General features: G+C 35.2%; 1 protein-coding gene across 5 annotated transcripts in view; it reads left to right on the plus strand.

Annotated features, from left to right (window-relative positions):
- Positions 1-12448, plus strand: part of LOC115218760 (protein neuralized) — a 466873-nt gene that overhangs the window by 391658 nt on the left and 62767 nt on the right. For all 5 annotated transcript variants that reach the window (XM_029788680.2, XM_029788681.2, XM_029788683.2 and 2 more), the window contains one exon: positions 5617-6159. In XM_029788680.2, coding sequence (XP_029644540.1) covers positions 5617-6159 — 543 coding nt within the window. The remainder of the gene's footprint in view (positions 1-5616; positions 6160-12448) is intronic.

The following is a 12448-nucleotide window of genomic DNA, read 5'->3' on the forward strand; positions in this document are numbered from 1 at the left end:
ATTCTGCCAGCTCACCATCTTGCTAATGATAATTCTTTCAGCTATAGGCACATGGTCTGAAATTTGGCAGGAGGGGAGTAGTCGATTACATCAAACCCCAGTGTGTAGCTGGTACTTAATTTATTGATCCCCAGAAGGAAGGAAAGCAAAGTCGACCTTGGCAGAATTTGAATTCAGAACATAGCAACGGGCAAAATACCGCTAAGCATTTATCCAGCATGCTAACAATTCTACCAACACACTAATGATAGTAATAATAATAATAATAATAATAATAATAATAATAATAATAATAGTAATAAAAAGCTAAAGTGAAGATCAAATAAATAGTAATTGGCAAAAGATGACCATCCTCAAATATAACAATATGTATGTATATATGTATGTATATATATATATATATATATATATATATATATATACAAATCAAAAAGTAATACCAAATCATAATGTAATTTACATTTTAGTATCTCTTCAAGATGCTAGCATAAAGTTTTTTTCGTGGTAGAAAAATAAAATATACAAAATAGACAACATATTTATGATTCATAAAAGTCCATTAATTAATAGTGACGCCCACCATGGAGCTGTTGCATGGACTGTTATGTTACTGAATGAAAAGATAGAAAAATATTTAAGTAGTAAAAGTATAAATAGAAAATTGTGTTCATTCAACTTTCTGCTGTAGATTAAAATAAGTTTTTTTTAATTGCCTATAAATTAGCAGAAATATGAGTTCTGTAATTCATGTGTACATGCACATGCACACACTCACACACAGATAAATACATACACACACACACGCACTGTCAAAGCTGAAGCTACATTTCATCATTACTGACATTTGTGTGATTTGTTCATATGACATCTTTGTGTTGCTTGAGAAAACATACAGAAGTGAAAAACTTGGGATAACAAATGAGTAAATGTCTCAGTGGTTAGAGCATCAGGCTTGTAATCATGAGGTTGTGAGTTCAATTCCTAGACTGAGCTGTGTGTTGTATTTGTGAACTTTATTTCATGTTGCTCCAGTTCACTCAGCTGTAGAAATGGGTTGTGACATCACTGGTGCCAAGCTGTATACCCAGAATAACATTGGTGGCTTGGAGAGGGGATGCTGGTATGCTTGAGTGGTTACTGGTCTTAACGCCATGATAGACCGTTAGCTCCTACACGCATTTTTTTCTCTCCTTGTTTCTTTTCTGTGTATCTTTCTGTCGAAGAGCATAGGCTCGAAACGTAAAAGATTTGTTCTATTTCTATTCCTGAGCGCCATACTAATACATTTGTTTGTTTGTACTCCACCTGCCTTCGTCTTTTGTTTATTTTCGTAAACCTTCCCGTTATAAACAACTTTGCCTGGACTTGTGCCTCGGGCAGTAACTTTCTAGGTGCAATCACATGGTCATTCATGACCAAAGGGGGATCTTTACCCTTTTATATAATTCAGGTAAAAACATCATAACATGTATTTAAGAGCTCTTATGCCATTATTTGGCTACCACATGATATTCTACAGTAGGATATATTCCAGGTTTGGATACACATGCAGAACTGTGGTCCTACCACATATTAAAATATATTTGTTTGAAATTTTAAGGTGTTTCCATTATTTTGTCCAACTCTTGTATATGTATCTGATTTGAAGAAAACAAAAATCCAGAGAAGAAGCACACTCTAAGATGTAGCGCAGTACATATTTTAATGGGGAAGGCCGGTTTATGAAATTACCTTGGGTTTCCCCTCCATAAAGGGTTTAGCTTGATGATGTATCATCAGACCCCAAAATCTGTTGGCCTAAGAGCTCTTCAAAATATGGAATGGAAAAGGCCTCACTATTTTGAAGAGGTCTTAGGCCAACAGGTTTTGGGGTCTGATGATACATCATAACACTAAACCCTTTATAGACAGAAAACCCAAGGTAATCCAATAAACCAGCCTTCCCCATTAAAGTGTATATGTACATATATATATATGTGTGTGTGTGTGTGTGTGTGTATACATATTATATATTTATATATATATTTATTTATATATATGTATATATATATATATATATATATATATATAATTTATTTTGTGATAAGAAACAGAACTGCTTGGTACACATTTTGTGTGTAGATTTTGATATATATATATATATACATATATCTGTCATATGCAAGGTAAACAAGATTTCTTATCAGGACTGGAGGCTTTGTTCAAATCAGCCAATTTTGTTAACTGCACTAATCTGCAGATTGAAAAACATTTTTCTTTCAATGAGTATTTCTTACAATCCACTAATTTATCCTGTTAACCAATAGGAAATCTGAATGAAACTTTTGGTATGGATTATTAAATATGTGACAATCATATCTATTTGCTCATAAACTCTCACAGACACACATTTGTTTGTTTAACATCTGTTTATGTTTGTGTGTATGTGTGTATTTGTTTGATCATTCAACATGTTTTTTCCATGCTATCATGGATTTGGGCAAATAATTATTTCATTATTTGAAGCAGGGTTTTATGCTTTGATGCTTTTGTCATTAACCCTTATCAGTTTTCAAATAAGGATTTGTTTTTCTTTTTCTTCTTTTTTTCTTTTTTCTCTTTTCTGTTTTTTTTCTTTCAAGTTCAGAGGTCTTTGAAAGCACAGTGCAACTGATCAGAATGTCCATTGACATTTGCATACACACACTCATACACTGGGCTTCTTACATTTTCACTCTACCAATTTCCTTCACAAGCAAGGCATGGGTTGGTCTGGGCAGATACGTTAGGACGCTGGCCAGAATGCGTAGCCGTATTTCGTCAGCCGTTGCGTTCTGGGTTCAAATTCCGCCGAGGTTGACTTTGCTTTTCATCCTTTCGGGGTCGATAAATTAAGTACCAGTGACGCACTGGGGTCGATGTAATCAACTTAATCCATTTGTCTGTCCTTGTTTGTTCCCTCTGTGTTTAGCCCATTGTGGGTAGTAAAAAATATATATTAGAAGACCCTTAACCAGAGTGCTACACATTGGGATTGAACCTCAGACCATATGCTTTCGAAATAAGCTTATTAACCATACAATCATACTTGTGCCTATTGAGTATTCTGTTGTTTTACCAACTGAGTTCCTACTCAAGATTTGGATATTCCTCATCTATGTATACCCTTAATGCAATTATCAGGCTAGATTGGCATGTCACATTATCTCATGACTGGACTTTTGAATTAGAGGTACAACCCTAAGAGAAAGAGAAAATTCAAACCCAATACGAGACTGATAATTTATCAATCTCAAAAGGATGAAAGGCACAATTGATCTTGGTGCAATCTGAAGTCAGACTACAGAGAACTAGAACAAATATTGGTTTCAAGTTATTTCCCTTTCTCTTTGTGACTTGCCAGTAATTACCACTAGGGTTTTATTTACTTTCTCCAAATTGGAAGAAAATTTTTAGTAATTAAAAGTTTATTGCATATGGCTTTCAGTGCATTACACTCCTATTTAATTATCCTAATTCAGGAAATTAATAGTGTCATTAGAGTGTTGGATAGAATGTTTTACAGTATTTGTTCTGATTCTGTGTATTCTGAGTTCATTACCTACCGAGGTCAACTTTGTCTTTCATCATTTTCAGGGTCAGTAAAAATGTACCAATCCACAACGGTGAATTGGTAGAACTGTAATAACATTGAGCTGGACGCTTTGTCATATTTGAGCTTTTATTGTTATAGTCAGCAGTTCCACACAGTAACTTACTACATGGTAACTATGACTTATTAAGGATCTAAAGAGACATTGTTACTTTCAACCTTGTTTCTTTTATAAACTGTTACTCGTTATCAGTTCAGATATTTAATATAGTTGAACATTATAATAATAATAATTATAATAATTTGTTCAAGTTCTTTGCATTGACAGTAATTATTATCTGGATAATTTCTCATAGTAAGTACTATTACTTCTAGTTTACTCTTTTATTGACTGCAGCCATGTTGGAGCACTGCCTTTTAGTTGAGCAAATCGACCCCAGGACTTATTTTTTGTAAGCCTAGTACTTATTCGGTATCTTATGCTGAACCTCTAAGTTACAGGGACATAAACACACCAGCATCGGTTGTCAAGCAATGTTGGGGGGATAAACCCAGACACGCAAACATATACACACACATACATATATATATATATATATATATATATTATATATATATATATCCAAATAAGCAACAAGGATATCTAAGGTAGTGTAGTACAATCATTTCATGCTACTTCATTTTATTAAACAATGTAAGTATTACATCAGTTTTAAAATGTAAAGCAATCTTCAGCCTCATATAGAAATTTTTTAATTAAATGGACAATGTACATTTTTATACTTATCTCATTTGCCAAAATTACAAAGAGGGTAGATATATAGACAGAAAGGTTAATTTTATCATTAAGAACATGGTAGTAGAAGGTCCTTCTCCATCTGTAGATTTTTTTATCTAGATAAAAAATCTAGTTATGATTTTATTTAACAAATTCTCTCACAGATTCACACACCTTCAGCTTTTCTTAGCCTTGTAAAAGAATTTGGATGGTTATGCTTCCAACCAAGCCTTTCATGGTACTCTTAATGCCCAAAATTTTTCAGCACCCCTTCGTGTGTGTGTGTGTGGATAAATATATACAAAGCATTGAGTGTCATTTTGCTTAATGTTACTTTTATTCGGGTGAAATACATATTCTCTCAAGAAAGTCAGTTCTGTCGAACAAGATGGAATTTACACAATAATTTGTCACATGCCAAACTTCGGAAGGTACTCCTTATTTTTATTGTTTCACTTAGTGATGGAATTTATAGAACATATTTGCTGTTTGCTCATTGTCTAAATGTTCGTTATATTAGGTCATTACTTAAACATTGATATTATTTAAATATGCCAATTAAATGTACTATGTCAAACTATAATCAAGATATAGAAGCTGTTGGCTCTAAAATAATTGTTGTTCACATGTAAGTTTTTATGTAACTATCAATATATATAATGATTTCATAAATATTATTTTAATAATGTAATAATTATATATATATATATATATAAATAAGGATAAGATTGTTAATTTAAATATTGATCTTATCAAGTGGCTTGCATGGGAATAAAAACCTTCAAAGGTAAAAATTATTATTAAAATTATAGTTTAGGGTGTCTAAGAGATACCTCCACACTGGAAATAGCGGCCAAAATTTGACTCTAAAACTACATTAAATGTTCATACAGCACCAGGAGAGAAGACAATACTGTATGAACATTTAATGTGGTTTTAGAGTCAAGTTTTGGCTGCTATTTCCAGCGTGGCAGTATCTCTTAGATACCCTAAATTATAATTATATTTCTCCTATGTTTCCGACGAAGAGCTCCGCTCAAAACGTTAAACCTTCCTTCTTTCCTTCTTTCCTGAGCGTCCAATAATACTATATTTGTTCCACGTCCTCGCGTTGTTGTGTTTTTTGTGCTTTCTTGTTGGATTAACTATATATATATATATATATATATATATATATATATATATATATATATAGTGACTGTTTTTTTAATTACTAAGAAAGGTAATTGATGGATATTAAAAGGAAATGTTTGTTTTCATTTTGTAGATGCCAGTTCATTAATTCCCAACCCAGCAAATATTTCCAACCTGGCTGACTTGACATCAGCTTTGCAGTCTATGGATTTAAGTCACAACAACAGCACCAACAATGCCCTCACCATGGCCAGCAACCATCACAACAGTTCTTCAAACAATGCCAATACCACCATGGTGCCTATAGTACGTTTCCACAAGAATGTCGACTTCACACCTGTTTTCTTTCATGATATATGTGGTCATAATGTGTGTCTGGACTCAGAGAAGACTGTCGCTGTACGTCTCCCAGAAGAGTACTGCAATGGATATGTCTTCACTTCAAGACCTATTAGCAATGAAATAATCGTCATACAGATTCTTGGAATTGACCGATATTATGAAGGAGGTCTTGCATTCGGCTTTACTACATGTGACCCTGCCATCTTAAGCCACGAGGAATTTCCAGATGATGCCGACCAGTTTCTTGACCGACGTGAATATTGGGTGGTGAACAAAGATGTCTGCCGTGTTTCAGATATTGGCGATGAACTCAGTTTCTATCTCACAACAGAAGGTCAGTACTTGGTTAATGTGTCCCTCTTTCCTTAAACCTATTCTTCCCACACATATTTTACTAATGCCATAGAATTTTTTGTTTTAGCAAAGGATGGCTGAGAGCTTATGGATGTTTTTGATATTTTGTTTCTTATAATCCTGTTCATTCAGCTTAAGACCAATCCAGAAACAAGTGGAAGGAGGTTCAGTTAGCATGGGTCTACGGTTCTCAGGAAGCTACGATCTGTTCATATATATTCTTTTATTCTTTTACTAGTTTCAGCCTTTAATTGAACAAATTGATCCCAGGACTTATTTTTTGTAAGCCTAGTACTTATTCTATCGATTTCTTTTGCCGAACAGCTAAGTTACAGGGACATAAACACACCAGCATCGGTTGTCAAGTGATAGCGGGGGAACAAAACACACACACATACACATATATTTACATACAATGGGCTTCTTTCAGTTTCCATCTACCAAATCCACCCACAAGGCTTCTGTTGGCCCAAGGCTATAGAAGAAGACACTTGCCCAAGGTGCCATGCAGTGGGACTGAACCCAGAACCATGTGATTGGGAAGCAAGCTTCTCACCACACAGCCACTCCTGCACCTGAGACTGAACCTGGAACCATTTAGTTGTAAAGAGAACTTCTTAATGACACAGCCATGCCTATATATAATGTGATCTTCAAAGAAATCCTGATAGCTCCAGCGATAAAAAAATGTTAAATTATTGAAGTTCATTATTGGTTTGCAAGATTTAGAGAAGATATGAAGCCTGTCCTGAAAATAGAAGAGGAATTGAACTGACCATCTTTTTATTTAGAGATTAGCATAAAGACTGATCAAATTCTCTCTCTCCCCCTTCTCTCTCTCTCTCTCTCTCCTCCCTCTTTCTTCTCTGCATTTCTTGTTCTTTTCCTTCTTTCTCTCTTCTACACACATAACTTTCATACAAACTATGGGAGCACTGAAAATTGAACTTGCCCAACAGCTGGTTAATTTAGTGACAGAAGCTCAGACAGACATAAGTGTATAAGTAGGGAGGATAAAGAAGCATTTCATAAACATGTCTGGATGAAAATGCTATAGAGACCATCTATGCACACACTCACTCACACACACATACAAACACACACGCGCACGCACACACACACACACACACACACACACACACAGAGTCTGTATATACATACAAACACACACTACACTGACTCTTCCTCCAGAAGAAATCTTGACTACTAACTGCTGCTTGTAGTCAAAGAGCTGACATGTGGCACTGATAAAGATGTTAATGGTCACAGCCAAATTCATATATGAACACCATCACCCCCACCTCCACTACCTCAGAAGATAAGCAGAGTTAGAACAAGACTGTTTTGGTTCAATTATGGAGGTCATTCGGATATTATATATGCACATAAACACTAACTCGGTTATACACATACTTTTACATATACATATGTGAATATATATATATATATATATATATATTTCCAACTATAAAATGAAGAGAATGTGAAGAATGTATGGGAGTCTTAGATGTACATAAAGACAGGCTTAAGAAAGAAATGTTGACTACAAACTTTCAATTCATTAAGACTAACCTCTGATATCAAATCCATAGAATCCATTTAGTTTGTCAAGAATTCTTTCACATCACAAGTCCTCAAATGCCATTGCTAAATTCAGTGGAATATTGAGCCACTTACACACTTATTCAATAGCCTAGTAGTTCATTGATCAAACAATTGAATATTCTTCGTCAGAAATTCTGACCGAGATCCATTATATATAGAGACACATTCATAGCAGTATGACTGAGAAGTTTGCTTCCTAAAAACTGGTAAGGTTTAATGACTGGAAGAGCATCCAGCTGATAAAAAATAATACCTCTATAACTCAAAACACCACCCTGTCATCATGCTCTGCTGAATGTGTAATGTCAGCGTGCAAGAGAGACAACTGCGCTGGTGTGATGATGTGATGCGTATGGAAGATGACAGCTGTGTGAAGAAGTGTCACACCCGTGGAAGAGGTAGACCTAGGAAGACATGGAATGAGGCAGTGAAGCACAAACTTTGAACATTAGGCCTCACAGAGGCAATGATAAGCGACCAAGACCTTTGGAGACATGCCATGCTTAAGAAGACCTGGGAAACTAAATGAGATCATAGCCATGGCCGATGCCAGTGCAGCATAACTGGAAAAACATAACAAACTCTCTAGAGAAAGCACTGGGTAGGTGGGGGGGTTCATGTGGAGAAGAAAAGCAAGCTCAGGTCATAGAAAGCAAGATACCAGAAAAGGAGTGCATCTCCCTTGGGGCAGATAGCATGAGATTCATAATTCTTCAAATCATCAGCCAAGAACTCGTAGCTCTGCTGAATGACCTGAAAGAAGAAGAAAAGAGCAATTTACTAATTGAAGAAATTAGGTCAGATTTTATGGAGCACTTGAATAATAAACTGCTGGTGAAAAGCACTAGCAGCCTATGGACTGCTAAAGTGCAGCTACCTAAGAGGATGTGAAAGAATTCTTCCCTTGGCTGAGATTAAAAGTGTTCACAGGTGCCTTTAGAAATCCCAGTTTCACATCCTAAGAGCAGATGTTGAGGGTCTAACTTAGGTGACTGCTCCTCACTCATATGAGAGTGGGTTGCTTTTGTTTGTTTCTGTTTGTATTTATTTATATTTTGTATAATGTATCTGTATTCATTTGTACAATTTACTAATTTTTTAAGGCTTCATATATTGTAAAAAGCTTCTGCTGCTTCTATAATTTTTTTTTATATATATATGTATTTCTACATCTCTCTCTCTCTCTCTCTCTCTCTCTCTCTCTCTCTCTCTTTATATATATATATATATATATATATATATATATATATATATATATGTAGTCCCGGGTTGATTCGGGGTTAACCACAGTAAATAAGGTACTCAATACATAGCAGAGTAAATTAATTTATTATATAGAAGGAGCTTCTACAGGACTAGAATTTATTATATAGAAGGAGCTTCTACAGGACTAGAACTGTTTCATTCAAGAGAATCTTCAGAAGTTCTGTGCTTCCTGAAGATTTCTCTTGAATGAAACAGTTCTAGTCCTGTAGAAGCTCCTTCTATATAATAAATATATATATATATATATATATATATATGTATGTATGTATGTATGTATTCTACATAGAGTGTTCTGTTTTGTATTTCTACATATCTATATATATATGTATGTATTTCTACATAGAGTGTTCTGTTTAGTATTTCTACATATCTAGTAACCCATTTATATAAGTACATGATCCTTGTCTTGTGTCACACAGTGGGACTGAACCTAGAAGCATGTGGTTAAAAAGTGACCTTCTTAGTCATACACCTATGCCAGTAATCATTCTTACTGTGCACAAAGGCAGCAAGCTGGCAGAATCATTAGCATGCCAGGCAAAATGCTCAGCAGCATTTTGTCCATCTTTATGTTCTGTGTTCAAATTCCACTGAGGTCATCTTTGCCTTTCATCCTTTCAGGGTTGATAAAGAAAGTACCAGTAGAGTACTGGGGTTGATATAATCAGTTTACCCTTCCCTCAAAATTGCTGGCCTTGTGCCAAAATTTGAAGCCAATATTTCTTAGTGTGCACAGGAAACAATTTAGAAATTAAGTATAATTGTAGTTATATCAAAAAAAAAAAAAGAAGTGATCTTAACTTTGCTTTTCTTTTGGAAAAATTAAAATGCAAAATTAAAACAAATTATTTGTTATGGGTGATGGAAGCAGTATTGGTTCAAAATAGCATTCTGTGTATCTTACTTAACATGGAAAGCCAGAAAACCATACTACAAGTGAATTTTTACCTAGTCTGTTAAGTATTTGTGATACTAATGATTTGTTAATCGCTGTTTTTCTATATATCGGTTGAGGAGGCATGCAGTTGCTAGAGGATGCCTTCTGCTGATGACACTCAGAGAAGCTGAAATCTAGATTAAGCAGTTCAACCACTGCCACTAGACTCTTGTCATTTGCTACTGATATACTTCTGTGCTTTGTAGCACAACAAGCATTTTGTCTATACAAGATGCTTTCTTGAGACAAATCCTGCAGTTTCCACCCCTTCTTCAGTGTATCTACTTTAAGTAAGTTATATATGGATATATTTGGTACATCTTTCGTCTTTTATCTGTTACAGTCATTAGGCTATGGCCATGCTGGGGCACTGCCTTGAAGAAGAAATAAACCCCAGTACTTTTTTTTTAAAGCTTGGTACTTATTCTGTCAGTCTCTTTTCACTAAACTGCTAAATTATAGGAAGGTAAACAAACCAACACTGGTTGTCAAGTGGTGGTGGGAGACAAACGCATGCACACGCGCACACACACACACATATACTACGGGCTTCTTTCAGTTTCTGTCTACGAAATCTACTCACAAGGCTTTGGTCGGCCTAAGGCTATAGTAGAAGACATTTGCCCATGATGCCATGCAGTGGAAGTGAACCCAGAACCGTGTGGTTGGGAAGCAAACTTCTTACCACACAGCTATGCCTGTGCCTATGAAAAACTATTTTAAAACAAATCATATTTCATCCAATGAGGAATTAAGGGGTACTAGAAAGCATTTTACATGATTCTGTCTTGAATTATATGTTTTCCATATTGGTTCTCCTTGGCTTATTTCAGCATTTAACCATGACCTTACTGCATGTTAGGTCAAAGTTCCCATTGAAGAACATGCATATAAATCACTCTGGTAATGTCTTTTATGCAGTAAAGTTGAAGATGTTTTCTGGTGGATATAACAATCACTGAAATATATCTACATCATCAACATGTAATAGCATGCTTGTTGTACAGCAGATGTGTAGGAGGCAGTGCACCTCACAGGGTTCATCATTAGGGTTAGTGGAAGACTTAGCAGCTTGATGGTGTATCCATATTTCTCCTGATCAAATTGCATGCCTTGGTAACTGAATTGGCACCAGCAGTGGAGCCATTAATAGAACAGTATCTAAGGTCTGTACCACCAGCATCTGGAAGGAAAAAAAATGATTACACAACTTTTCACTGTAATTAACAACGAACTATTTGCATTTGTATAAGCAGGTTTTATGATGTTTGGGTTTTGGGAATAAAAAAAAGGGAGGAAATGTTCAGGGAAAATAAGCAGATGAGTGTTCACTGATATTAAATATATCTAAAGAAATGAGGGACTGGCTTTAGAAGACCTAAAAGACATAAACAAGAGAAAAACAACAGATCATTGTTATATACAAAAGAGAATGATGACCATTGTCATATTACTCAATTAGTGTTGTGACAACTCTTCTGTCAATCAGCTGGTATTACAGCTTTCATAATATGGCAGCGAGCTGGCAGAAACGTTAGCACGCCGGGCAAAATGCGTCGCCATATTTCGTCTGCCGTTACGTTCTGAGTTCAAATTCCGCCGAGGTCGACTTTGCCTTTCATCCTTTCGGGGTCGATAAATTAAGTACCAGTTACACACTGGGGTCGATGTAATCGACTTAATCCGTTTGTCTGTTCTTGTTTGTCCTCTCTGTGTTTAGCCCCTTGTGGGCAGTAAAGAAATAGGTATTACAGCTTTCATTGTTTAACCCTACTGTTACCATATTTCTGTTACAATACACAAACTTTGTTCTAATTAATTTTGAAATTGACAAAGAATTTTAGTAAAATAACTTTGTTGTTATTAAGCTGGTGATTGGAACATAAATTAATAATTTTAATTGGAAGTGTTTTTATTGTAACCTAGAACCCTAGTTAGTCTCAGGTTAGGTTGGTATCAAAAGGGTTACAAAGCTAAAAGCTGTAATGGAGAGCTAAAACTTGTATAGTACCAGACAGAATACTTTGCAGTTTTAATTTTAATCTTTCTAAATTCTGATTTCAAAATACATTGGGGCCAAAGCTACCTTTCATCTTTCAGGGATCAGTCCATTTGACTATGTCTTTTGGCTCTGCAGACGTTTGGCCTTGTGCCATCATAAGAAGTCATTACTATAATAAACAATTAGCGTTACGGCTGCAGTTGTACTAACCAACTGGTGTCGTGATTACTGTTGTACTAATTTTGTCATTCCACTACTTTGCTCCTATAGTTAACATTTCTTCATTCTCTATCAACATAGAAACCTCCTGCTATTTATATTCCTGTCAGAAAACATGGCATATGCAACACTAGGATTCCATTTCATGCTCTTTACTACTTAACAACTTTAGTATTATAGTAGTTTGTGGTTTTCTACTTTGCCCCGTTCTCAGTTAAATGTTTTTCTTTTTCTTTTATC

The sequence above is a fragment of the Octopus sinensis genome, linkage group LG14, assembly GCF_006345805.1.
Source record: "Octopus sinensis linkage group LG14, ASM634580v1, whole genome shotgun sequence".
Taxonomy (NCBI): Eukaryota; Metazoa; Mollusca; class Cephalopoda; order Octopoda; family Octopodidae; genus Octopus; species Octopus sinensis.